The sequence below is a fragment of the Ovis canadensis genome, chromosome 20 (genome assembly GCF_042477335.2).
Source record: "Ovis canadensis isolate MfBH-ARS-UI-01 breed Bighorn chromosome 20, ARS-UI_OviCan_v2, whole genome shotgun sequence".
Lineage (NCBI taxonomy): Eukaryota > Metazoa > Chordata > Mammalia > Artiodactyla > Bovidae > Ovis > Ovis canadensis.
The window spans coordinates 22,908,851-22,936,630 of NC_091264.1; the positions used below are offsets into that span (position 1 = coordinate 22,908,851).

A 27,780-nucleotide genomic window follows, 5' to 3' on the forward strand; every position below is an offset into this window, starting at 1 on the left:
GGAAATAGATGGGGAAACAGTGGAAACAGTGTCAGACTTTATTTTTCTGGGCTCCAAAATCACTGCAGATGGTGATTGCAGCCATGAAATTAAAAGATGCTTACTCCTTGGAAGGAAAGCTATGACCAACATAGACAGCATATTGAAAAGCATAGACATTACTTTGCCAACAAAGATATGTCTAGTCAAGGCTATGGTTTTTCCTGTGGTCATGTATGGATGTGAGAGTTGGACTATAAAGAAAGCTGAGTGCCGAAGAACTGATGCTTTTGAACTGTGGTGTTGGAGAAGACTCTTGAGAGTCCCTTGGACTGCAAGGAGATCCAACCAGTCCATTCTGAAGGAGATCAGCCCTGGGTGTTCTTTGGAAGGAATGATGCTAAAGCTGAAACTCCAGTACTTTGGCCACCTCATGCAAAGAGCTGACTCATTGGAAAAGACCCTGATGCTGGGAGGGATTGGGGGCAGGAGGAGAAGGGGATGACAGAGGATGAGAGGGTTGGATAACATCACCGACTCAATGGACATGGGTTTGGGTGAACTCCGGGAGTTGGTGATGGGCAGGGAGGCCTGGCGTGCTGGGGCTCATGGGGTCACAAGGAGTTGGACACGACTGAGAACTGAGCTGAGCTGAGCTGAACCTCCTTTATTCACTCATTCTGTGTCAGATCGCCTGGACTGATCTGGGAGTGCCAGCCATCTTTAGAGTGCTGGCACTGAGTTTGTTCACCTGTCTTCTGCTTGGTGCTCAAGCTCGGTAGTGTGTTTTCTCCATAAAGCTCTTGAGGATGGCGCCAGTTCTTACTTGGCCTCTCTCTACTCAAAGGTGGACCTTCTTATCATCTAGCTTTCCAGAAGAGTTTAACTTTTCTAAAGCAATACGTTAGTTTTGGACATGTGGATCCTTTGAGTTTTGAATTTGAGTTATGTTGGCTGCTAGAAAGCGTAAAGCAAGTCTTCTGGATCAAGGATATACGACTTTAGCACATGTATTTTTTGTATTGCTAAAGCTGAAACTCCAGTACTTTGGCCACCTCATGAGAAGAGTTGACTTATTGGAAAAGACTCTGATGCTGGGAGGGATTGGAGGCAGGAGGAGAAGGGGATGACAGAGGATGGGATGGCTGGACGGCATCACGGACTCGATGGACGTGAGTCTGAGTGAACTCCGGGAGTTGGTGATGGACAGGGAGGCCTGGCGCGCTGCGATTCATGCGGTCGCAGAGTCGGACACGACTGAGCGACTGAACTGAACTGAGTGGTAGTCTTAGCCCTTCTCCCGCTTTGTGGATTTTGTTTTTTATCCTTTTGCCTTATACTTCTTGTTTGTTTTAAGTGGGGTTTTTAAAAAATTATTTATTTACTTGTTTTTGGCTGTGCTGGGCCTTCATTGCTCCCCACAGACTCTCTCTGGTTGCAGCGAGCAGGGGCTACTCTTCCTTGCAGTGTGCACACTTATAGCAGCGGCTTCTCTTGGCGTGGAGCAGAGGGTCTAGGTGTATGGCCTGCACTAGCTGATGCCTGTGGGCTCAGTATTTTCGGCTCCCAGGCTCTAGAGCGCAGGCTCAACAGTTGTGGCCTACAGGCTTAGTCACCACATGGCATCCCCGACCAGGGATCCCGTCTCCTGCATTGGCAGGTGGATTCTTTACCACTGAGCCACCAGGAAGGCCCTTAAGCATATTTTACCTTTTTCTTTGGTTTAGGCTGCTGTGCGCCCTTTTGTTTTTTTTTTTTTCTGGGAAATGTTTATTTGCCACTGAATCACCCAAGCATGCTACAATTATAAGAAAGGTACAGGTCGTTTTTCATTTCCATAACTCAAGGTCCACAGCATCTCCTCAATCATAAGTATTACAAAAGAAAGTAAAAAAAAAAAATCACGTTTTACAGATCTTAGACTTGTCTTTAGTATTTTAGCTCAAATCTTACCATCTTCAAAAAACAGTTCTGTCAAACTCATCAGCTAAAAGTTCTATCCAAGCAGTGAGAAGATGGCCTTTGTTAGCCCGTGGCAATTCTTTTCTGATTTGTCCTAGCTAGTTAATGCTGAACAGCAGAATGAGGCTTAGATTGCAGGGGTTGAGGGGAAGGGGTAGTAAGAGTTAATTTCCCCCAGTACAAGATGGCATCTGAAGCTTGATGGGACAGCTGAACTGGAGAGACTTGAGGGAAGGGTCCAGGCCCTGTATTCAGTCAGAGTCACTGCTGGAAGAGGAGGAGGAGGAGGAATGCTTGCCATGCTTATGGTGTTTCTGCTTCTTTTTATGAGCTTTCTTCATTTTCTTGTGCACCTTCTTGTCAATCACTATTCCTGGTCCTACTACACCAGGAACCAATGGATTCACAGGACACATGCCAGGGCCAGGTGGTGGATATGGAGGGGGGTAGGGACCTGAGGGCTGGCATCCTGGATATCCTGGCTGTGGCACAGGATGACAGGGCCCACCAGGGGGAAAGGCTGGATTCCCCTGCGGTGCTCCTGGGGGAGTGGGAAAAGGGCCTGGAGGAAAGGGAGGGTTGGCAGGTGGTGGATGGGCAGGATTGCAACCTCCAGGATACCCAGCGTTAGGCGGGTGTGGATATGGTCCTGGCTGCCCAGCATTGGGATTCCACATGTTCAGATGTTTCCTTCAGCCCAGGAATGGAGAAAGAAGAGGACTGGGGTATCCAGACGTCCGGTCACCCTTACACCACTGCCTGGGCGGACTTGTCCTCCTTAGCCTTCTGTGCGCCCTTTTGAAACAAGGTAGTACATAAAGGGGAGAAGGCAATGGCACCCCACTCCAGTGTTCTTGCCTGGAGAATCCTGTGGACAGAGGAGCCTGGTGGGCTGCTGTCCACAGGGTCGCATAGTCGGACACGACTGAAGCGACTTAGCAGCAGCATTATATAAAGGAATAATTAAAAATGCTCAACAATTCCCTAGTGTTGAAATAGACAGTTCTAATATTTAACTCTTTGAAATTCTGTCACAGATAAACATTTTTGACGATAAAGTGCTTTTTCTAATAAGGTTTTTCTGTAAGCCAAACTCTTAGAAGATGCTGCGTCAAGATAAAAGATATTCAACGAATATTTCATTTTTTTAAAACTAAATTTTAAAATTGTTTATTTATTCATTCATTTATTTTTGGCAGTGCTGGGTCTTTGTTGCTGAGCACAGTCTTTCTCTAGTTGTGCTAAGCAGGGCCTACTCTCTAGTTGCAATTTGTGGGCTTATTTTTGCAGTGGCTTCTCTTGTTGTGGAGTATGGGCTCTAGGTGCCCGGTTTCAGTAGTGGCAGCTCCTGGGCCCTAGGACACAGGCTCAGTAGTTGGGGCACACGGGCTTAGTTGCCATGTGGCATGTGAGTTGCCATGTGGCATGTGAGATCTTCCTGGGCCGGGGATGGAACCTATGTCCCCTGCACTGGCAGGTGGATTCTTAACCACTGGACCCCTAGGGAAGTCCTCAGTGAGTATTTCTTGAGGCTTGTGGATGCTTCCAGATAGAGAGATGATGAAGGTGAGGGGGAGATGTCACATTTTTTTAGAGTTTATTCAAAGTCAGATACTTGTCAAACTCCTCACGTTAGTCCTGCTCTCCAAACGCACAAATGTGCATTGTGATAAAAGTTACATAACCATAAAGGACAGGGCCCAGTGAAAGTGTTCCCAGTAATAAGGGCTGTCACAGATCAGGTGAAGGGCAACACTGAGAGACGGAGGTAGTCGAGTGCCAAGGAGGCGGGTATCCTAGGGACACATCTGAGAGCAGAAAAGACTGTAGTTGGTTCTGTTTAAATTAATTTTCAATTAATTAAAGTTGTAAATTTACAAACAAATTTTCTTAAGTTTAACTTACCTAACTTTGATGTTCTATTTAGAAATGTTATAATTTTTGTGTAAAAATTAGAGCAAGAGCTTGTTCCTTGATTAATGTTCAATTAGTCAGTGGATTTGACATATTAGATTTGCTTGAACATTAATCATGCCATTTACAAAGTTAGTTAATTAGCTTCTCTTAAATATTTAAACTACATTTACAAATTTAATATACTTGCTTTTTTTCAAGCACTTCAAATGCCTCATAGGACAGATTTACAAGTCAAGCAAGAAAAAAATCTTCTTAATCATGTAATAATTCCCCCAAACGTATTAATTCAAGAGTCTACATGTGGAAGTCAAGTTATCGTCAAGATTTCAGTACCGTTGACAAATGTAATCAAATTATCTAAAAACTTTCAACTTCAAATCACAAGCCTAAGATAAAGTTTTGTTGTTGTTCAGTCTCTAAGTCATGTCCACCCCAAGCTCCTCTGTCCTCTTCTATCTCCTGAAGTTTGCTCAAACTCAGGTCCATTGAGTCGGTGATGCGATCCAACCATCTCATCCTCTGCCATCCCCTTCTCCTTTTGCCTTCAATCTTTCCCAGCATCAGGGGCTTTTCCAGTGAGTCAGCTCTTCGAATCAGGTGGCCAAAATAGTAGAGCTTCAGCTCCAGCATCAGTTCTTCCAGTGAATATTCAGGACTGATTTCCTTTAGGATGGACTAGTTTGATCTCCTTGCAGTCCAAGGGACTCTCAAGAGTCCTCTCCAGCACCATAGTTAGAAAGAATCAATTATTTGGCGCTCAGCCTTCTTTATGGTCCAACTTTCACATCCAAACCATAGCTTTGACTATACAGACCCCTGACAGCAAAGTGAAGCCCCTGGTTTTTAATACACTGTCTAGGTTTGTCATAGCTTTCCTTTCAAGGAGCAAGTGTCTTTTTTAATTTCATGGCAGTCACTGTAAGCAGTGATTCTGAAACTCAAGAAAGTAAAATCTGTCACTGCTTCTACTTTTTTCCCTTTTATTTGCTGAAAAGTGGTGGGACTGGATGCTATAATCTTAGTTTTTCATACTGAGTTTCAAGCCATTTTTTTCTATTTTCTTCTTTCACCTTCATCAAGAGGCTCTTTAGTTCCTCTTCACTTTCTGCCATAAGGGTGGTGTCATCTGCATATCTGAAGTTGTTGATATTTCTCCCAGCAATCTTGATTCCAGCTTGTGATTCATCCAGCCCAGCATTTTACATGATGTACTCTGCATATAAGTTAAACAAGCAGGCTGACAATATACAGTTTTGACGTACTTCTTTCCCCCAATTTGGAACCAGTAGGATGTTCCATGTCCAGTTCTAACTGTTGCCTCTTGACCCATGTACAGATTTCTTAGGAGACAGATAAGGTGGTCTGGCACTCCCATCTCTTTGGGAATTTTCCACAGTTTGTTGTGATACACACAGTCAAAGGCTTTAGCGTAGTCAATGAAGCAGAAGTACATGTTTTTCTGGAACTTCCTTGCTTTCTCCATGATCCAATGAGTGTTAGCAATTTGATCTCTGTTTTCTCTGCCTCCTTGAAACCCAGCTTGTACATCAGGAAGTTCTCAGTTCATGTACTGCTGAAGCCTAGCTTGAAGGATTGTGAACATAACTTTGCTAGCATGTGAAATGAGCACAATTACAGTGTAGTTTGAATATTCTTTGTATTACCCTTCTTTGGGATTGGAACAAAAACTGACTTTTTCCAGTCTGTGGCCACTGCTGAGTTTTCCAAATGTGCTGACATATGGAGTGGGGCACTTCAACAGCATCATCTTTTAAGATTTTAAATAGCTCAGCCCAAAATAGAAGGAAAAAAAAGGAAAAAAGTAGCTCAGCTGGAATTCCATCACCTCTGCTAACTTTGTTTCGTCTGGCTCTAGGTGAGTGACCACATAGTTGTGGTTGTCCAGTTCATTAAGACCTTTTTTGAATAGTTTTGTGTATTCTGGCCACCTCTTCTTAATCTCTTCTTCTTCTTTTAGGTCCTTACCAATTCTGTCCTTTATTGTGCCCATCCTTGCATGAAATATTTCCTTCCTATCTCTAATTTTCTTGACGAGATCTCTAGTCTTTCCCATTTGATTATTTTTTTGCATTGTTCCTTTAGGAAGGCCTTCTTATCTCTCTTGGCTATTCTCTGGAACTCTACATTCAGCTGGGTATATCTTTGCCTTTCTCCCTTGCCTTTCACCTCCCTTCTTTCCTCAGCTATTTGTAAAGCCTCCTCAGACAACCACTTTGCCTTCTTACACTTCTTTTTATTTGGGACAGTTTAGGTACTGCCTCCTGTACAGTATCATGAACCTCCATCCACAGTTCTCCAGGCACTCTGTCTACCAGATCTAATCCCTTGAATCTATTGGTCACCTCCACTGTATAATCATAGGGATTTGATTGAGGTCATCCCTGAATGGCCTAATGGTTTTCCCTACTTTCTTCAATTGAAGCCTGAATTTTGCAATAAGGAGCTCATGATCTGAGCCACAGTCAACTCCAGGTCTTGTTTCTGCTGACTGTATGGAGCTTCTCCACCTTTGACTCAAAGAACATAAGCAGTCTGATTTTGGTATTGACCGTCTGGTGATGTCCATGTGTAGAGTCATCTCTTTTGTTGTTGAAAAAGATGTTTGATATGACCGGTGTGTTCTCTTGGCAAAACTGTTGGTCTTTGCCCTGCTTCATTTTGTACTCCAAGGCCAAAATAGCCTGTTATTCCAGGTATCTCTTGACTTCTTACTTTTGCATTTCAACCCTCTATGATGAAAAGGATATCTTTTTTGGTATTAGTTCTAGAGGGTGTTGTAGGTCTTCACAGAACCAATCAACTGCAGTTTCTTTGGCATCAATGGTTGGGGTACAGATTTGGATTACTGTGCTGTTGAATGGTTTGCCTTGGAAATGAACTCAGATTATTCTGTCATTTTTGAGATTTCATCCAAGGACTGTGTTTTGAACTCTCGTTGACTATGAGGTCTACTCCATTTTTTCTAAGGGATTCTTGCCCACAGGAGTAGATATATTGGTTGTCTGAATTAAATTCGCCTATTCTCATCCATTTTAGCTCACTGATCCTTAAGAAGCTGATGTTCACTCTTGCCATCTCCTGCTTGACAACGTCCAATTTCCCCTTTATGGATCACGGTCTTGTCGTGGCAATGGGGCTTGCATAACTCAATGAAGCTATGAACCCTGACATGCAGGGCCTCCCAAGATGAGTCACAGTGAAGAGTTCTGACAAAACGTGGTTCCCTGAAGGAGGAAATGGCAACCCACTCCAGTATTCTTGCTTAGAGAACCCTCTGGACAGTGCGAAAAGGCAAAAAGATATAACACCAGAAGATGAGCCCCCCAGGTTGGAAAGTGTCCAGTATGCTTCTGGGGAAGAGTGTAGAGCAATTATTAATGGCTCCAGAAAGAATGAAGCAACTGGGCCAAAGTGGAAATGATGCTCTGTTGTGGATATGTCTGGTGGTGAAAGTAGAGCCCAATGCTATCAAGAACAGAAGCATTCAAGAAAGGGCAGAAGGGGAGAGGAGACTCCAGTCCACACGTCTTACCAAATTCCCAGAATCATTCTCACTGGACTCCATCCTGGATGAGTGACGCGTGCCACCAGGAAGGACACTGAGTTGGAGTCATTGGCCATAGACAACCCAGAAACTGAAACCGCCTACCTCAGACTGGGACCTGAACCCTTGTGCTGGGATGCAAACCCAGCCAAAGCCCATGGTTTCAGGCCCTAGTGAAGCCCAGGTTCTTGACATCTCATCACAGAAAGAATTCAGTGAGAGACAAAGTGATAGGTAAGAAGTGGGTTTATTAGGATTCAGAGGGAAGCACACTCCGCAGACAGTGTGGGCCATCGCAGAGGGCGAGTGAAGCCACAAAATGTGGCATGGCTAGTTTTTATGGGCTAGTTAACTTCATCTGCTAATAAGTGGGAGGAATATTCCAATTGTTTGGGGGAAGGGGTAGAGATTTCCAGCAACTGGGCCACCACCCACTCCCTGGTCTTTTGACAGCACCTTGGAACTGTCATAGGGCTTCCCTGGTAGCTCAGCTGGTAAAGAATCCACCTGCCATGCAGGAGACCCTGGTTTGATTCCTGGGTCGGGCAGATCCACTGGAGAAGGGTTAGGCTACCAACTGCACTATTCTTGGGCTCCCCTGGTGGCTCAGATGGCAAAGAATCCACCTGCAAGGCGGGAGACTTGGGTTTAATCCCTGGGTTGGGAAGATTCCCTGGAGAAGGGAATGGCTACCCACTCAGTATTCTGGCCTAGAGAATTCCATGGTATAGTCCATGGACCACAAAGAGTTGGGTATGACTTTCGCTTTCACTTTTGGAGCTGTTGTGGCGTGTCATTAGCTTGCCGGTTGAGGTTCAAAGACTTCTCTGGCAGCTTGGACTCACCTGATTCGAATCGGTTTATATTGTGTCCTTGGGCTATGCCATTCTTTCAAAAGTTGTGCCCCGCCCTTTTCTCTCCTGTTACAAGGCCAACCCCATCGCCATAAAACCCAAGACTGTGAGCCACGTGGCAGAGCAGTTCTCCTGGATTCCCTCGCCCTGCTGCTATCTTCCCAGGGCACCCCTTCGCAATAAAGTCTTTTGCTTTTTCTGCATGTCTTTTGATTGTTAGACAAGAGCCCACTCTTAGGCCCTGGAAGTAGTTCACTTCCTGCAACAGATTAGGGAGCCACTCTGAAGGAGAAAAACCAGGTCTCATCAAGGAATATTCCCCATCCCCAGAGAAGGGGGACCTGGCTATATTTGCCTAGCTGATTTTGTTACCAAGTCCAAGCTCACTCTGCTCACTGCACAACAGGCCAATGAATCTGAGAGATGCGGTGTTTAGGACAGAAAATGACTTTATTCGAAAAGTCAGCTGACGTAAAGATGGCAGGCTAATGTTTCAAAATAATCATCTTGTCGAGGTCTGGATGCCAGTTTCTTTTATAGAACAGAGAGGGGGAGGAGTTGAGGAAGTAAAGTTAAAAGGCCATTATCTTGCAAGTATCTCCTGGAATCCTGTGTGGATCACAACAAACTGTAGAAAATTCTTAAACAGATGAGAATACCAGACCACCTTACCTGCCTTCTGAGATATCTGTGTGCAGGTCAAGAAGCAACAGTTAGAACCAGACTTGGAACAGACAGACTGGTTCCAAATCAGGAAAGGAGTATATGTCTGTATATGGTCACCCTGCTTATTTAACTTATATATAGTACATTATGTGAAATTCCAGGCTGGATGAAGCACAAGCTGAACTCAAGACTGCCAGGAGAAATATCAATAACCTCAGATATGCAGATGACACCACCCTTAGGGCAGAAAGCGAAGAACTGAAGAGCCTTTTGATGAAAGTGAAAGACGAGAGTGAAAAAGCTGACTTAAAGCTCAACATTCCAAAAACAAAGATCATGGCATCCAGTCTCATCACTTCATGGCAAATAGATGGGGAAACAATGGAAACAGTGACAGACTTTATTTTTCTGGGCTCCAAAATCACTGCAGATGGTGATTGCAGCCATGAAATTAAAAGACACTTGCTCCTTGGAAGAAAAGCTATGACAAACCTAGACAGCATATTAAAAAGCAGAGACATTACTTTGTCAACAAAGGTCCATCTAGTCAAAGCTATGGTTTTTCCAGTGGTCATGTATGGATGTGAGAGTTGGACCATAAAGAAGACTGAGCACCGAAGAATTGATGCTTTTGAACTGTGGTGTTGGAGAAGACTCTTGAGAGCCCCTTGGACTGCAAGATCAAACCAGTCAGTCCTAAAGGAAATCAGTCCTGAATATTCATTGGAAGGACTGATGCTGAAGCTGAAGCTCCAATAATTTGGCCACCTGATTCAAAGAGCTAACTCATTTGAAAAGACCCTGATGCTAGGAAAGATTGAAGGCAGAAGGGGACGACAGAGGATGAGATGGTGTGGATGGCATCACTGACTCAATGGACATGAGTTTGAGCAGGCTCTGGGACTTGGTGATGGACAAGGAGTGCTGCACTCCATGGGGTTGCGAAGAGTCGGACTGAACTGATCTCTTGGAATGTTTAACTTCAAGGAGGGGATGTGTTAATCTCTTCATTCTTGTAGCCATCACAGGTGGGCACCTGTCAGATCTGCCTGTGAGCTGAACAAAGGCACTTTTAGTTTAACAGTCTGGCAGAGGGGCAGGATTCCCTGAGGCAGTCCATTATATATGATTGTAATAACAAAAGCACCAAAGGAAAAAAAAAAAGGTTAAAGAAACAGATCCACCCTGGAGTCAGAAATGGCCCTTCCCTGCCACAGTTTCAGCTGTGTTCTGGGCCAGTGACTTCTGTATACCAACTATTCTTCCTTATTCTTCTTCAGAGGAGTGTCTATTGTGATTATTCTGGTCCAGACTCACCATGGTATTTTGGGTGTGTATGAGATAACTAACTTGCCTTTTTAGATCATAGGCATTCCATTCAAGAACTGCATTCAGACCTGATGTAGCTCACAAGATCCTGGACCTTGGGATTAATGTCATGATGGATGCCTCAAAGTGAAAAAGGACCAAGAAAGCTTCTGACATAGACGTCAGAAGGGGGACGGAGAGTGGCGCCCTTATCAAGGCCTTATATACTTTGACCAGACCCGCTCCCACAACATAGGTCTTAAGATAACAAGATTAGTCAGAAGGTTCTTGTTAAGAAGGAGAAACATGGCCTCAAACAAGATACATTGTTATTGTATAATCGTTAGCACAGAACTTAAGGAAAAGCATACCCTTGGGAAAGATGAGTTTTGTTGTGTAATCATCAGCTCTGGGCTTCAAGAAAATAATGTCTTAAGTGACTAAGACAAAGCAATGCAGAAAAGAAAGTTTGTCCTTTTCTCCTCCGAACCCCATTCTGGAGAGCCCAGGACTCCTTATCAACCTAAGAATTAACTCTCGCGTTTGTGTAACAGAAGCAGAGTCAATTTCTCCACACTCTTTTTTGAAAAATATTTATTTATTTATTTGACTGCACCTTTATTTAAAATATGTATTTTATATAAAATATATATTGTATATTTATAAAAATATATAAAATAAATGAAAATGTTTATTTATTTGACAGGCCTTAGTTGTTGCACTCAGCGTCTTTGGTCTTTGCTGTGGCGTGTGAGACCTGTAGTTGCAGCATGCAAGATCTAGTTCCCTGATCAGGGATCGAACCCATACCCCCTGCATGGTGAGTATGGAGTCTTAGCCAGTGGACCACCAGGAAAGTCCCTCCCCAACCTCCTGAAGACTTAGAATTTAGCCATGTGACCTGCTGTGGCCATTGTAGTGTTAGCCGACTTGACCTAAGTAAAGGCTAGAAAAAGTGTGATTCTGCTACTTCTTTCGGTCCTCTGTGACCACCATAAGAACATGTGAACACGAGGTCATGCCAAGCTTAAGCTGCCGGAGGGACATGAATGAGACACGAAGGAAACTGAGTCGGCCCAGCTGAGATTATCTTAGACAAGCCAGACGGCAGCAGGCCTGCCGGTTGATGATGAAGGCGCAGATGTACCCAACCATGAGCAGCCAAGCCTGGCCCAGTCAGCAGAATTGTCCACTTCCACCATAATCTGTGGAAAATAATCAATATTTCCCACAGAAGTAATAGATGATTTTTGTTTTAAGTTGCTAAGCTTTGGGATAGTTTTGTTACATAGCAATAACTAACTGATACATGGTTATTGGTTATGGATGTACATTTTTTAGAGATTGGGAAAGGACTAGGCAAATGTTAAGAAAAGTGAATTGTGGTGATTTTTAGTTTTTTCTTCTATTATCCCTAATAACTCTATTTCCCAGTTATAATAAAAAGAAAGCAGAATAACATAATGGTAAAGATCATAGACCTCAGAGAAATCTTAGGTTCTAATATGTTAACTAAAAAAGTGCATAAAAGTGAGAGTTACAAGTTAAGTTTTATTTGGTTCAGAATGAGGACTGCAGCCGACAGCACCCCAGATAGCTCTGAGAAACTGCTCCAAAGAGGTAGTGATGGAAAGGCAATATATATGATTTTGGTTAAGGGAGAGTCCAATACAATCAAGCACTTATTTTATTAGTACAAAAAGTTGTCTGCTAATCACGGGGAGCTGATGTCGTCATGAAGGGATTTAGTGCTTCTCCAGATATGAGGAGATGTAAGAGGGTCATTGTTATGCACCGAGCCCGTATCTCCGAACCGACGGAGAGAGCGAACAAGTCCACCTCAGTAATGCAAAGGCAAGAAGGGAATTTTTTATTTCTAGCGCGCTAGGGCTCAAGCCTCATCCGACGCAGCGGAATCAGAGGAGAGCCCCGAACGAAGCAGTATGGCGGTTCATATACAGTCAGCTCTTTGTCTCAGTTACAGGGTACTTGGCGATACCTGATTGGACAGGCAGAATGAGCTCATGCAACGCCTTCCTTATGCTATCGCGTATAGAAATTTTTCCTTATTTGGTTAAGGAATGTTCTTCAAGAAAACGGGAAACATGACTCAGGTCCCCGGTGCTGTTATGCACCTCATTGAGCCGACCAGCCTGCCTAACGGTCATGACATCAGGGCCTGAGAACATGGTGGTGGGTTAGTCCCTAAGTCGTGTCTGACTCTTGGACTCTTGCAACCCCGTTGACTGTGGCCTGCCCGGCTCCTCTGTCTATGGGATTCTCTAGGGAAGAACACTGGAGTGGGTTGCCATTTCCTTCTTCAGGTGTTCTTCCCAGCCCAGGGATCAAACCCTGGTCTCCTGCATTGCAGGCAGATTCTTTACCAGCTGAGCTATGAGGGAAGCCCAAATGAGGAGCTGCAAGGGGAAATCAGTTCCTGAGAATATGTAACTATCTGAAGCCTGTTTCACCAGTTTCTCTGGAGCACAACGTGCCTCACTGTCGACGCTGAACTCCCTTCAGGGTGCGCTGAAAGTCAGCAGCCACAGCAGCACAGGGTTCGGTCTCTGCAGAGGCGGACGATCGATGCCCTTGTTCAGTCGCTGGCAAATACCCTTGGCAAGGGCTAGGTTGTAGCTGACAATTACAAAACAGATTTGGGTTTTATTTACACTTGTTTTTTTCACTCAGACTCTGGGAGTTACTTAACCATCCTAAACCTCAATTTCTCTATCTGCTAAATGGGCATATTTCATAAAGTTGTGAAAATTAAACAAGATAAACTACATAAAGAGTATAGTATGTACATGTACATATAATATGTATTTTGGCCCCATCACTTCATGGCAAATAGAAAGGGACAAAGTGGAAGCAGTGACAGATTATATTTTCTTGGGCTCCAAAATCACTGTGAACAGTGACTGCAGACATGATATTAAAAGACATTTGCTCCTTGAAAGAAGCAAACCTAGGTTTGTCTGTGGCAAACCTAGACAGTGTATTAAAAAGCAGAGACATCATTTTGCTGACAAGGATCTATATACAAAGCTATGGTTTTTCTAGTAGTCGTGTATGGGTGTGAGAGTTGGACCATAAAGAAGGCTGAACGCCAAAGAATTGATGCTTTTGAACTGTGGTGCTGGAGAATACTTGAGAGTCCCTTGGACTGCAAGGAGATCCAACCAGTCAATCCTAAAGGAAATCAATCCTGAATATTCACTGAAAGGGCTAATGCTGAAGCTGAAGCTTTAATAGTTTGGCCACCTGCTGTGAAGAGCTGAACTCATTGGAAAAGCCCCTGATGCTGGGAGAGATTGAAGGCAAAAGGAGAAGTGGGTCAGAGGATAAGATGTTTAGATAGCATCACCAACTCAGTGAACATGAATTTGAGCAAACTCCGGGAGACAGTAGAGGACAGAGAAGCCTGGCATGCTGCAGTCCGTGGGGTTACAGAGAGTTGAACATGACTTAACAACTGAACAGCAACAGCAATGTATCAGACATAATAAAAACTCAGATTTTATTATTAATAATAGAATATTTTTGAAGATTACAATGAGGTCCTATGTTTTGATTAGCAATATTGATGAAATTCAGTAGCTTCAACTCAAAAGTTTCTACCCTTAAATCCTATACATGACAAGACAAATACAAATACTCAAGCTAAATTCCATTCCATTCTGGTTTATAGAGCCTTCCTGGTACTCAGTAAATGTTTGTTGAGTGAGTGAAAGAAAGCATGCATTTTTATTTTGTTTTACATTTAAAGAGACTGGCCCAAAAGCTATGTAAGAAGCAGACTGAAGACTTATACCCAGATCCCAAAACTTAAATGTATTTCCTAACTAGTGGTTAAAAACCTAATGGTTAAAACATTAACCATAAGATCCGAAGAACTGGAGATCTATATATACCCCCTATATACCTGAGAGATAAACCAAGGAAAAATGAGTAACTTCCTGATTTAGCTTACAATTCAGGATTAAATACCATCTCATAAGTTTATTAAATTTTTTAAAAAATAATTTATTTCTTTGGCTGTGTCAGGTCTTAGCTTCAGCATGCTGGAATTTCGATTTTGGTTGTGGCATGCAGGCTTTAGTTCTCTGAGCAGGGATCAAACCTGGGCCCCCTGCACTGTGGCTCAGAGTCTTGGCCACTGGATCACCAGGGAAGTCCCTAAATGGCATCTTAATAGAGAGGGCTTATATAGGCCTCTCAGGGGAGAGTAAAGGACTTTTAAGGAAGGTAAACGGGCCCTTATGAGAAGAGATGGGAGATACGACAGTTTGTGACAAAGTTTGTCTGATACAACGTGGACTTCGAGCCTCCTTTTTGAAGAGAAATAAGTCTTCTCTGGTTGACGAAACTCCTGGGAAGGGAATCTATGACAGTTCACCTAAAGGAGGATCTGTCTTTAGACAGAAGGGGGGGATTCAGAGAAACCCTTTCCCTGTACTTGCTGTTTTTCAAATGACGACAGCTCAAAATACCAAAGTGTCATATTTTGAAGCAGCACATTCTGCTGCCCTTCTGATGTCAGAGTCTGAAGAAGCGTGTTGAAACAGAGAGGAGGTGGGTGGGGAGCAGACCCTGTGAAATGTGGACTGGGGCACAGGGAGGAAGTGGGAGGGGCTTTGAAGCCCACAGCACTGGGACCATCAGGTAGGAGTCAGAGGAAAGGGAAGGTCTCAAACGCCTGTCTGTTCCCTCCTCTGAGAAGCCTCCTTGGCTTGCCCCCAGACCTGGCTTGAAGCACCTCCTCCGGGACCCCACGGCCCTGCCCTGGCACTTCTCACTTGAGTCATCATCACTGCTTGGCACCTCCTCCTTTGCGTGGAAGCTCCTGGGGATAGAGAGACACTGACTTCCCAGTGCCTCCACCAGGGATTGGCAAAAGAGGAGGCCTGTGTGATGAGCAGAGCGGATCCAGTGGATTTGAAGTGGGGATTCGACATGGTGAAGACAGTGTTTTGTGAAGTGCGGTGGTGGGATTGAGCAGGGTAGAACCCAAGGAAGGGCCACTAGCTAAAGCTGGAACATGGAGGATACACCCCAGGCCGTGGCAGTGGGACTGGGAAGGCAGAGATGGGGCGGTGAGGAGCAGAGATGCTCCAGGCGTGGTGCTGACTCAGGGCAGCCATGGGCCTGGGGGCCTCCCACAGACGAAGCTGTGTGCCTGGAGGGCCCTGGGCAGCAGGGAATAGGCGTCTCTCATGGACAAAATCCTTCTGGGTCTCCCCCTGATAGGCACCGAGGCCGAGAAAAATCCCATAGCATCACACAGTGTGGAAATTGGGTTTCTGATATTGTGATTTATAATAAGAAATACATCTTTGGTTTTTGTCCTTATTCCTGGCACTGAACACCTAAAACCCTTGACATTTCCTAAGTAGTATAAGAGCGATATACTAAGGTGCATTTTTTTAAAGTTGCATTTTATTATTCATAACAAGGCCCTTTCAGCCACATCTGAGTTTATGTTAATCAGGTGACTTTTGGGAAGCCCCTACAGATGGGGGCAGGTTGCCAGGGGAACCAACCTTGATTGGAGAGTTAGAACTTTCAACCCCATCCTCCCACTCTGGAGAAGGGGAGAGGGGTTGGAGGTTAAATTAGTCAAGTAGTCGTGTAATGAAGCTTCCATAAGAATTTCTGAGCCGTGAGGTTTGGGAAAGCTTCCTGGTTGGTGACCACCTGCCAGGAGGGTGGCACACCCCAAACTCCACGGGGACAGAAGCTCTTGTGCCCTGGACTTTTCTAGACCTGGCCCCAAGTATCTCTTCATCTGCTTGTTCACTTGAACCTTTTATTTTTAAATATTTACTTACTTGGCTGAGTCAGGACTTCTTTGCAGGAGGCGGGACCTTCTACCTTAGTTGCGGCATGCTATGTTCAGTTGCAGCGTGTGGGATCCAGTTCCCTGACCAGGGATTGAAGCCAGACACCCTGCATTAGGAGTGTGGCATCTTAGCCACTGGACCACCAGGAAAGTCCCCATTTGTATCTTTTAATATCCTTTGTAATAAACTAGGAATCCATTTTTAAAAAATGAATTCTTTTTTAAAAAAGCATCATTTATTGGACTGCCCCAGGTCTTAGTTACTGCATACGGGATCTTTAGGTGAGACGTACAAATTTTTAGTTGTAGCATGCGGAATCTAGTTCCCTGACCAGGGATTGAACCTGGGCCGCCTGCTTTGGGAGCCTGGTGTCTTAGCCACAGGACCACCACAGAAGTCCCTAAACTAATCTAGTAAGCAAGCTCTTCGCTGAACCATTCTAGCAAATGGATCAAACCAGAGAAAGGGGTTGTTGGAGCTTCTGATCTATAGCTGGTCTGTCAGAAGCATCTGAACTTGCAACTGGCCTTTGAGGTGGGGGTCAGAGTAGTCTTCAGGGGCTCAGCCCTTAACTTGTGGGATGTGATGCTTTCTCCAGGCAGACAAGTGCCAGATTTGAGTTAAACTGTAGGACACACAACTTTGCCGGGGAAAGAGAAAACAAGGTCAATAAGAGAAGCAGCCACACCCCCTGACCCTCACCTCATCAAGAGGAGGTGAGCCAGGCTGGCGGTAGCTGGTCCTGCCTTACAGTGTGCACTCCAGCCAAAGGGCTTCATGCCATCAGTCTGCCTTTGTACAGAGCTGGCATGGGAAAGCAGCCTTGTCAATGAAGGAACACCAGGCTGCTTGGCACCACACGCAATCTAGATTCAGGGAGCCAGCCCATTACAGGAATTGTCTGAGGATGCCGGTAACTGGATACCTCTGGCCTGTGAATATTACCATGTCCCTAACCAGCCAAGGAGGGGAGCACAGAATACTCTGATTAGCCCCCAGTCCAGTGGTCAGCTGAGCTTGGGTGTGGCTCCTGTCACTGGCAGAAGGAAGGAGGGGGTTAATTCAAGCCAGTTCCATTGTTCAGGCCAGCCAAGGTCATGTGAAAATAATCTTGTCCGTTACACTACACATCACAACCAGCGGACTCCCCCACCTCACCAGGATTGGATTTGGATTTAGCCTGCACTCATCTCTTCTCGCACACAGCCTACTAGCTGTGTTACTTAGGTTCCTGGAAATCTTTTTCAGTAGACATGGGAACCCACCTCCCAGAGCCCAGCCCAGTGCTGCCTGTGCCTGGATTCACAACAGCCACAGTTCAGAGATGCTGGCCATGCCAGATTCAGCTGGTGGGGTCCTCCTGGGGATTAAACACGAAAATGTTCTCACTCTTGAGGAAGCCCAACAGTCTGCTAGAAATGATTTGGAGAAATTGCTCTCCGTAGGGTCAGAGGTCAGGTCAAAGAGGAGTCAAGTCAAAATATGAGAAGGCTGGTGAGCCCAGCTTCCATGCAGCCAGTCATTACAAAAGTGCTGTGATGGAGCAGAAACCTTTGAAGAACTGTCTTCTTAGCCAGACTGCAGAAAACCTCAGGCACTGGGCACCAGGAATGACTCCAAGACTGCGAAGGAAGAGTTGGTTAAGTGGAGCTGAGTGGTATGTTCATTTCCATGCTGATTTCAACATGGATGCCCATTCCCGTGTTACCCCGCCCCCAAGCACAGGAGCACACTCACATACTCATAGGCATCCACCGGTGCCTGCTTACATCCGTTGCCAAATCCCACCCTCCTGGTGGAGGGGGATTCTGTGGCTTTCGTCTCTTCAGCTACTGACTTTTTCAGAAAAGTCCAATTTCTTCCCATCACTTGATCTTGGTCTTGTGAGGCTGCTCTTCTTTTGATTCATTTATACACTTTGCCAGGGATCTGCTTCCGGTCAGGGGCTCCACAGCCCAGACTGCTTCTTTTTGTTCCTAATACCTGGTGGACTGAACCCCTCATCTTCCCCCATGTTTATACCCCAGTAGTCTGGTGTTCACCTTTCTAATGTGTTTGGCAATTGGTGATCACATCCCATAACCTGGGTTTTGCTGATTTTTTGGTCCTGGACATTTAAAAACCTCCTGCAATCTCGCATAATGCCACTCTCTCTCTCTCTCTCTCTCTCTCACACACACACACACACACACACACACACACACACACAATCTGTTCTGCTTAGATTGAACTAAATCAGATTTACAAGTGTCTTTGATCTGGGCCTCTACATCCTTGGTGTGCACAACTGGAGCAGGATATGGTTGTTTTATTTATTTTAATTAACTAATGAATTAATTTTAATGCCATTCAGATGGTTGGGCTTCTCTGGTGGCTCAGAGGGTAAAGAATCCTCCTGAAGTGCAGGAGACCTCAGTTCAGTCAGTTCAGTCACTCAGTCGTGTCCGACTCTTTGCGACCCCATGAAATGCAGCACGCCAGCTCTCCCTGTCCTTCATCAACTCCCAGAGTTTACCCAAACTCATGTCCATCGAGTCAGTGATCCCATCCAGCCATCTCATCCTCTGTCATCCCCTTCTCCTCCTGCCCCCAATTCTTCCCATCATCAGGGTCTTTTCCAGTGAGTCAACTCTTTGCATGAGGTGGCCAAAGTATTGGAGTTTCGGCTTCAGCATCAGTCCTTCCAATGAACACCCAGGACTGATCTCCTTTAAGATGGATTGGTTGGATCTCCTTGCAGTCCAAGGGGCTCTCAAGAGTCTTCTCCAACACCACAGTTCAAAAGCATCAAATTCTTCGGCGCTCAGCTTTCTTCACAGTCTAACTCTCACATCCATACATGACTACATCTATTCCTGGGTTGGGAAGATCCCCTGGAGGAGGGCATGGCAACCCACTCCAGTATTCTTGCATGGAGAATTCCATGGACATGAGGAGCCTGGTGGGCTGCAGTCCATGGGGTTGCAAAGAGTCCAACTCGACTGAGCAACTAGGTGCACGCCCGCACACACACACACAGATGGTTAGGCCATAAAAAGTTGTGCAAACAACGTACCAAGTGATTTGGGCAAAGGAAGGATTTTCTCATTTGGATGGACCGCCAGTGACCTAAAATAAACCTTCTTTATTTTAAAAAAAAAATTTATTTAATTGGAGGCTAATCACAGTATTGTAGTGGTTTTGCCATACATTGACATGAATCAGCCATTGGTGAAGGTAAATTAGCAAACTCATGAAGGTACGCTCAGGATGGGGGCGAGGTGGCGCTGGTGCAAGGCGGGGCAGGAATGTATACTGACCCTGCACAACTGAGCAGGTGAGTTTTTCCTTCCGTGGGCAGGCTCCACTGCCTCATCTCATTGGTACCACAGACCAAGGAGTCTAGACCTCTCCGGAGGAGACGAAGCAACAGTTTCAGAAGAACCACAAATCTTGAGAAGAATTTAACTTCCCTTAAATACCTACAAAGCCCATCTGCTCCCTGTACCCCCAGAGCCCCCCTAAGAATGTTATTTATATTTCTTTTTTGGCATTTTCATCTTGAAAGAATACGGGGTGCCATGGAAGCCTAGACACAGGCCAAATGACCTTTCCGGGCTGCGCTCCAGGCCTTTCAGGAGAGCGTGGAGACCACGCAGCAGCCGCCACCGCCCACCTTTATTCCAACTTTCCTCCGGGATTGGGTGGGCGGTGCGCTCCGAGGCACCGCCCACTAGAGGGCACGCTTGCGCGCCCGAGGCGGCCACGGCCATCTTTGATCCTGGCAGTCCGCACGCCTCCCGGAGTCCTCAGCGGTCGCGTGGTTCCCGCCTGCGCAGCAGATAAGGCTATCCCTGCCTCCCCGCCTCGCCCCGTGGCTGACCTGTGCTCGAGACCAACGGCCCCGGCCCTTACCCCTCCGGGCTCCACGTGAAACCTCGAGGCAGTGTCCTGATGGCCAGTGCCAGCTCCCCGCCCTTTCTACCCGGTGACTCTGGGCAGGTACCTCAGTTTCCTTATCTGTAAAATGGGAGTTTAACAACCCTCCTCACCATAGCTATACCTGCTGATTGTTGGGCACGCATGATAAATTCTCGGGATAAAGCTCCGCAGAGTGCGTTCCATAAAAACTGTCTACGAGCTTTTCCTGCAGGAAATTGCAAGGGGCCTTGTCGCCACCACACTTCCAGCCACCACAGCTCGCAAGGGTCCCCTCTCAACGACTGCGGGCAGAACATGGGCTCTTTGAAGACCAAGTCGGAGGGCCCAGGGGATTGGCAAGATGCCCTCGGGCAGTGAAGGAGAAGCCCGAGTCCTTTAGGACTTGCGTGTGACCACTTTTGGAAAGGTGTCAGAAAACAGACCAGGGTGCCCGGGACTGGAAAGACTTCCTTGGTTTGGAACATTTAAACGCCTCCGTGCTTGTTATTTTTATCACCCCTGGCTGCCTCCCCATAGGGACTCCCATGCAGCAGAGAACTCCTAGAATGAAAAGCCTTGTGTGTGTGCGAGCTGTGGGGGACAGGCCGAAGAGGGAGCCGCGATGCTGCGTCCCAGGTGGAGCCAAGCGTGGGTGGTGGTCCCCGGAAGGGAGAGTTCAGACGAGGCCTGTGGGGGTCCCCAGGCAAGGGCAGCTGCTCCACCAGCTCTGCAGCCAGAGCCTAGCAGTTTGGGGACCCCTGACTTCTTGTGGGAATGGGAAACTCGCCTGGAACCCCAAGAAATGAGGAAAGTTCCTGGAGAAGGGGGTAGCGAGTGGGAAGGGGCCAAAGCCTTCTGGAGAAACACACCCAGCCCTCCACAGGGTTTTGGGGGTTCCAGAGGAGACCCGTCAGTACAAACCAGGTGAAAGTCACTCATGCCCAGGTTCCCCCAGTCAGCCTGATGAAGAGAGGGTAGTGGAGAAGACAAAAGGGATCAAGTCTGAGTGGGGGTTGCAGTTTATTTTCAGACACACTCAGAGGGTGGGAGGTGGCCAGGCAGCTCCCTCTGCATCCCCTCCCTGCATTTGGTTTAATCAAGAACTTTCCCCTGACCTCTGAATCCCTCAGCTGTGCAAGATAGACAAGGCACTTGACCTCACCATCAGGAGGGGCTCAGGCAGGTGTGGGGTTCGGAGGGTAGAGGTTGGGGGTGGGGTTCAAGTATTCTCAGTTCCCCTGTGCATACCCCCAGATTACACTGTGCCCAGGCCAGAAGGGAGGGCCCCAACCCTGGGGTTCCTAGTGGTGTTTCTAGCCCTTCTCTCACTCAGAAACTTCAAGATGCGCTCCCTACCCCTCCTTTCCCTGACAATGACAAGCCGCAGTCCTAAACCCTGTAGTCCAGGTGAGGTAGGGGCCGGGGCAGTGTGCTCAGCCGAGACCCCTCCCTTCCTTACCTGGAGTGGGGGTGTGTGGCGAGCTGCGCTTGTAGTGACGAGTGGGAGCAAGTGGTAACGTGGGGGGACAGAGGCCCTCAGGAGCTCTGGCCTGCACCCCACTCCACCCCACCCTGAATCCCTGAGAGTCCACCTGCAAAGTCAGTATGGGCCGGCCGGAGGTGGGGAAGAGGGTAGCAGGGACTGGGCGGGAGCCGAGCAGCACCTTGTCCCCCGCCCCACCACCCCAGTCCTGTTCCCTGGGAATGTGGTGCTTAGGAAGGGCCAGGACTGGGCTCCAGGCCCAGCTTTCAAGCTCAACCTCCCAGAACTGCTGAATTCTGGGGAAGGGTAGAGCTACTAACCCCCACAGCCCAGACGTCCTGGCTTTGGGCAGAGTGGTGGGAAGGAGGAGTGCCCTCCTAAGGGTATTATAAAAAGCTAAAATCGTTAACGGCGACTTGGGAGAAGTGGTTCCCAGCCTCTTGCTTCCCCAAGTTATCAGTCTCCCCAGCACCGAGCAGACAGGGCTGAGGGGGTCCCAGAGAGCTAAGGGAGAGGCCACCGCCCCCCTCTGAGAGGGGGCCCGTTAGCACCATGCAATGTTAGAGTACCCAACAGTCTGATGGATGCCCCTGGGCAGGGGCCCTCCAAAGCTGGAGTGCCCACTTACTAAAGCTTCTGTGCTCTTAATGGGGGGCAGAGGGACACCCCTGCTGGAGAGGAGGTGAGGGGACAAGCCGGGGCCAAAGTCCACACAGGGGTCTCAGGACCCCGAAGGGCCCCTCCAGGAGTCATGACTTGAAGAATCTTCGTACCACAAACTGGCCCAACAAAACCACAGCCAGAACTATGGCTACGTTCTTGATGGGGGCGTTCCCCAAGTCCAGGGCTGCCACCTGCCGGGAGAGAAGGAAGGGTCATGGGCGGAGGGTGCTGGTGGCTCCCGGGGCCTGGGGTGGGGCTGGGAGGGGCGGCTCCAGCGGCAGGGAGGGTTGACGGATGCTCAGGCACTCACCCAGCCACCCCTCTGCGCGATCCACCGGGCGATGGAGCGACGCAGCACGAAGTCGGCCACGAAGCGGGTCACCTGGCCCAGGAAGCCGGTCAGGCCCCGCTGGTAGACGTGGAGGGCCAGGCGGTAGCCGAAGCCCAGCAGAGCCACCACGCGGCCCCAGTTGATGCCGCTCTCAAACAGGCTGCAGGCAGGGGAGACACCGTTGCTGGAGACCCCTGGGGGGCTCTTTGACTTCCCTCCCCCTCCCATCCCTTTGGACTGCCCCACCCCTAGCCCTTCCCTGCTGGAAAGCAGAAATGGCTTAGCTGTGAACTGGTGGGGCAGAGGCTGCCCCAGCCTGGCCTTGATCCAGGAAGAGCCCGCGTCCCTGTGAAAGGAGAAAGCTTGGAGGGCAGATGAGTGGGGCGCTGCTGTTGGGGCACAAAGGCAGAGCGTGGAGGGCAGAGCAGACGGGTGGAGGCAGCGGGGAGATTACCTGTGGGCGCTGCTGCTGGCCTGGCAGCCCGGGACGGCGGAGAGAAAAGGACAGAAGAGGAGGTTAGGACAGTCTTGGAATCACAGCGGAGTGGGCAGTGGCCTCTAAGGACACAGGCAGGGTGTTCAGCTCTGAGCACTGATTCCATCTCCTGTTCCTGCCTTCACCCTCAGCCTCAAATCTACCTCGAGACTGACTCCCTTAATCCAGATGGTGACAATGGCTGACACCTTTAAGAGTGCATGCAATCCTAAGCATATTTGCCCTAGTTTACGGACCAGGAAACTAAAGGCTAGGATGTGTCACGAAGCCAGTAAATGGCGAAGCTAGGATTCGCCCAGGCTGCTGGTCTCTTGAGGCCAGATCTCAGCATCAGGAAGTCATTTTCAGGACCTGGTAGGCTGAAGCCAGGTCCAACAATCATCTTTGGTGTGAAATGTAGCTCCAAATCAGAATGACAGCTGTGTCCCAGCAGTGCTTGGGACGTCTGGGAACAACCCCACTGCGAGCCCCCCGCCCCACACACAGTCCTGATCTACCAGCTCATGTTGGTGTCAGGGCTCATGAAGGCTGTGCCCTTGTGTACAAAGATGAGGAGCCTGGGCTTAGGAAGAGAAAGACAGGGGCCCAAGGCCACGCGTGAGTTAACAGCAGAGGCAGGGAAAGAAAACACATCTCCCAACACCAGCAGAGAAGCTGTCTCCCGTTTCACGGGGAGGGCCTGGTGCGGTGGGGACAGCGCCATGGAGGGGCGGTGGCCGGGGCTACCTGGACGCGATCTTGGTGAAGTACTCGTAGGCGTTGTCTGCCGTCGGCTGCAGGTGCTGCAGCATGGCCTGGAACTCTGTGTCGTAGCGCCGGTTGATGTCATCCCCGATGACGGCGAGCTGGCGGCCCACCTGCCCCATGGTGCTGGAGGATCAGGAGGCGGCCAGTGAGTTGGGGCTCGGGCTGGCAGCAAAGCGCTCCTGCCCGAGATGCCCTGGCCTCAGGCGCCGCTCCTGGGAAGTCCTGACTGTGTGCTCAGACATGAGGGCTGGGCCCGGGCACAAGGGGCAGGCTGTGCTGAAAAGGGTGCTGGTTCTGGGATGGGAGCGGTGACCCAAATGCAAAAGGGCAGCAGCGGAAGAAGCCCCCAGGCTTGCTCAGCTGCCAGGGCCAGCACGGTGACCCTGCATGAGTCTCTGCTTCTCTCAGCACGTCTAGGAGGCCGCAGCTCACCTGGTAGGCTCTGGGTGCAAGGTGACCATCTCTGGGTCAGTAGGCGCAGCCGCCCCCTCGGCCTCCTGCTCCTGCCGATGGCGGTAAAAGACGTAGCTGCGGAAGACCTCCTCGGTATCCCGGGCTACCTGCTCCTCTGGGGACCAAAGCCGGGAGTCAGGGAGGAAGTGCTCTGGGGAGGAGGGTTCCCTCTGCTGGGGGACACACCTGTCCCTCCTCTAGCCCTCGGGTGACACCTAGGGCTGACTCTGAGTAGAGCTGTCTTCTCACAGCAGCCTCGTGGAGGCGACTACCCCGCTTACAGATGGGGAAACTGAGGCACGGTGTTTGCGTAACCTGCGCAAGGTCACGCGGCTGGAGTGAACAGCGTGGCCAGGACAGATTCCCGGGCGCCTGGCTCTCTGGCTTTTCGTGTCCAAGGCACCCGGCCGTATGGCTTGGCTTAGGGAACGTGGGAAACAGAGTTTGAAATTGCAGCCCAGGAAAGTCACATTGGGACATGGTGAGTGGCCTGAGACGGAACCCCAAGTCCAGGAAGCAGCCTGTGCTGGGTGGCAGAGCTGCCAGCCTTCCGGGTGGTCCCCTTGGATGAGGGCACTCTCTTCCTTCCTCCCCAGAGTCTTAACAGCCCGTCTCCCAGTTGAGCAGCCCTGATCGGGTGATAAGCTGCCTCACTTCCTTATTTCTCCAGCCTGGGATAAGACAGCCGCGCCCCATGCCTTCCCTCCTGCTCACCCATCCCGCCCGGCTGCCCGGGGAGGGCAGGGTGTCCTCCGCAGGCTCACCGCCCCCTCCCTCGGCCTCCACGTGTCCTTCCCCGCGCTGCTCTTGGGGCTCGGTCTTGCCTGCACCCCAGCTGCTGAGCCGGTGGGCTGCCAGCACTGGGTGGGGAGGTGCTCTCTCCTTTGCGCAAGGCGGGTAAACTAAGGCGGGCCCCTGGGGCTGTCCAGGTCTGCTCTCGCCAACCCCCCAGCTGGCCCCGGTGGTCATGAGGTGGGTGAGGGGGCAGACAGACCCTTACCCGATGCGGAGGAGGGGTCAGGCTCATCGCAGCCCTGCCCAGGGGGACCTGGACCTTGTCCCGAAGCCATTCCTCAGGTCCTGGGGAGAAAAGCAGCTTCAGATTGTGTTGGGGGCAGATGGGAAAGCAGAGATGGGGCCAGGGGCTCTGGCGGCCCATGGAGGCGGGGAGGGCCCCCTCCCGAAAGACCCACTGACCCAGGAACTTATCACTTCACTAGCGGCTCTTCAAGAAAGACTGGGACTGAGAAAGGCCAGGCAGCCAAGACTGCCCCCGCCGGGGACCAGCGCAGGCCCCGGGGTGGGGAGGCCACAGTGGTGCCCAAGCGGCTGTCTAGTCACGTTACCCCGTTCCTGGGCCGGGGAGGTGAGTTTCAGAGGCGGAGTTTCCTTCTGCTGCCGCTGGGGCCCTCTGCACCCTATCCGGTCCACATCCACCACAGACTCGCTACCTTCCAACCAGTGACCCGTGAAGGCCGTCCCCGAAGGCCCCACTTCCCCCCAGCTAGTCAGAGCACACCTGTTTTCCAACTCGGGCCTGTTAGCCACACACATCCCGAGCGCCTGTGGTGTCCTCCTCACACATGCGGGAGGAGGTGTGGGACGCGGGGGTAGCATGGCAGGGCAGGCACCATCATGCCCACTGCACAGGTGGGAAAACTGAGGCTCGGGGAACGCTCCAGGCCACAGGGCTGGTCAAGCCATCAGGGTGACTGAATTTCCACACGCGTCCGTGCTCTCCTCAGCGCTCCTGTCAGGCTTGCTTCCCGGTTGCCGGCGGCGGCCTCTGCCCTTGCCCCACCTGCCTAGCAGGCGGCTGAGGAAACCACGTGCCCCCCTCGCCCTCCTGTCTCCGGCCCGTTTTCTTCCTTTGCTGGGTTCTGGCCACAACCCCCGGCAGCTCAGTGAGCCCTGGGCAGAGTGAGTATTTCCTGGACGTAAGCTGTTTCACTTTCAGTTTGCACCCTCCTCATTTCCCCGCACCCCAAAGCTGCCTCCATCGCCCAGGCGGAAGCCCCTCTCCTCCCCCTCGGGAGGGTCAGCCTGGGCCCCAGCACACGCCCGGAGGGCCTGTGTTCCGCCTCCTTCCTGGGAGGGCCTGTATACCCCACCTCTCCCAGGCCTGGGGCCATTTTCCAAAGGGCCTCAGGAGAAGGGTGGGGAGGGCCCACCTGTGCGCCCCACCCCTTCCCTGTCGAGGGGGCAGGGACAGGGAGAAGGGACTCGCCCCTCCTGCAGCCTGCGGTCCCCCGCCTGCTTAAGACAGACCTTAGCCTGGCACCCCGCATCCTAGAAGCTGCTTCCCAAACAAGGCGCCTTTCTCCCTCCCTTGGTACCCAAACACGGTGCCCCCCAGGACATCAGGGCTGAAGGATGCTAACTGCACCTCGACTCCCTCTCCCACTACCCCTGGGGCTCACGGCTGGGGATGAGGTGGAGCCTTGGAACCCGCCCCAGAGCCAGAGGCCTGAGCTGACCTGGGACTTCCTCTGCCCCCATCCAAGTGGCCTGACTTCCTGGTGGGGAGAGTCCGCTGTGCCCACCTTTTGGGTTTGCCAGGCCCAGGATGCTGCTGGAGTTGGGGGGAGGAGGGGGCAGATCCTGACCTGGTCTTAGGACTCCTGGGGCAGCAGGAAGCACTGTGAACGGTCTCCTGCTGCCCTTGACCTTGACTCTGACCTCCACTCCCATCCCCCAGACTGCTAAAGGACCTGGCTCTTTGGCACGCGATTCTCGGGTAGCCAGGGCCAGGGCAAGAGGGGACGCCGCCTCAGGGGCAGCCCAAGGGAGCCCTGGCTGGATCTGGATCGGCCCACCGTCAAGGGTTGGTGGAGCCGCCCAGGCAAGCTTCGCAGTGGCGTCCCCCTCCCCAGCGGGCTCCCCAGGGGCTCCCTACCTCACCCTGGGCCTGGGGCTGCCCAGGGAGGGGGGCATGGGCAAGACTCTCCCGGCTTACCTCCCCGGACCCTGGCCCAGGCCCGGGATGGCCCAGCGGGGCGGAGGTCAGAGATCCTGAGGGGTCAGGGGCTGTTCCCAGGGTTGTGTCCCCACGCCTGGCTTCCAGGAAGGGGAGTCAGTGGATCCCTGATGTCTGGAGTGCAGCCTCTGCCGGTCCCAACGCGGCTCTGGGGGACCCACGGGGCTGCGGCGATCATAGAGGCGCCGGCGGCTCCCGGCTCCCATCAGCTCCCTCTAGAGGAAGTCGCTCGGTGGCCGCCGGATGCGAAGCCGCAGCCCGTGGCCTGAGGCGGGTCTGGGCTCTGCAAGAGAAAGTGGCTTCCCTCCTCCTCCCCCACGGCTTTTCCCCCACCCTGGTTCCCAGCCCTAATTCTTGATCTGTCCCCTGCTCCCTTCCATCAGTGCCAGCAAAACAGCCAGGATGGGGCGGTTCCTTGAGCCCCACTCTGTGCCAGGCACTTTAAAAGCCCTTTGGACGGACTTCCTTGGTGGTCCAGTGGCTAAGACTCTGTCCTCCCAACACAGGGAGATCTGGGTTCGATCCTTGGTCAGGGAACTAGAGCCCACACGTAGCGACCAAGAGTTCACTTGCTGCAACTCAGACACAGTGCAGATAAATAAAAAATATTTTAAAAATAAGCGCACTTTGGAACAA

The 27,780-nt window shown here is 50.0% G+C and overlaps 2 protein-coding genes across 2 annotated transcripts; both read right to left on the bottom strand.

The window, feature by feature from the left end:
* Window positions 1-502: 502 nt before the first annotated feature.
* LOC138425731 (proline-rich protein 13-like) lies at window positions 503-2,722 on the bottom strand. Its single transcript, XM_069563997.1, has one exon. It carries the CDS (start codon window positions 2,616-2,618, stop codon window positions 2,193-2,195), a length of 426 nt encoding a protein of 141 aa, XP_069420098.1. The 5' UTR covers window positions 2,619-2,722; the 3' UTR covers window positions 503-2,192.
* Window positions 2,723-20,997: 18,275 nt separating this feature from the next.
* Window positions 20,998-27,534, bottom strand: BAK1 (BCL2 antagonist/killer 1). The gene is made up of 6 exons (XM_069563999.1): window positions 27,124-27,534; window positions 25,168-25,247; window positions 24,147-24,282; window positions 23,694-23,837; window positions 22,451-22,631; window positions 20,998-22,331 (listed from the first exon to the last, which is right to left on the bottom strand). The coding sequence occupies exons 2-6, from the start codon at window positions 25,235-25,237 to the stop codon at window positions 22,227-22,229; spliced, it is 636 nt and encodes a 211-aa protein (XP_069420100.1). The 5' UTR covers window positions 25,238-25,247; window positions 27,124-27,534; the 3' UTR covers window positions 20,998-22,226.
* Window positions 27,535-27,780: the final 246 nt, after the last annotated feature.

What these genes read in the sequence shown, in the direction of transcription:
- BAK1 (XM_069563999.1), bottom strand. Translation starts at nt 25,237, where the DNA reads ATGGCTTCGGGACAAGGTCCAGGTCCCCCTGGGCAGGGCTGCGATGAG. An exon ending in TGACCCCTCCTCCGCATCGG is followed by an intron (nt 24,283 to 25,167) that starts GTAAGGGTCTGT and finishes TTTGGTCCCCAG; the next exon opens with AGGAGCAGGTAGCCCGGGAT. An exon ending in TCGCGCAGAGGGGTGGCTGG is followed by an intron (nt 22,332 to 22,450) that starts GTGAGTGCCTGA and finishes CTCTCCCGGCAG; the next exon opens with GTGGCAGCCCTGGACTTGGG.
- LOC138425731 (XM_069563997.1), bottom strand. Translation starts at nt 2,618, where the DNA reads ATGTGGAATCCCAATGCTGGGCAGCCAGGACCATATCCACACCCGCCT.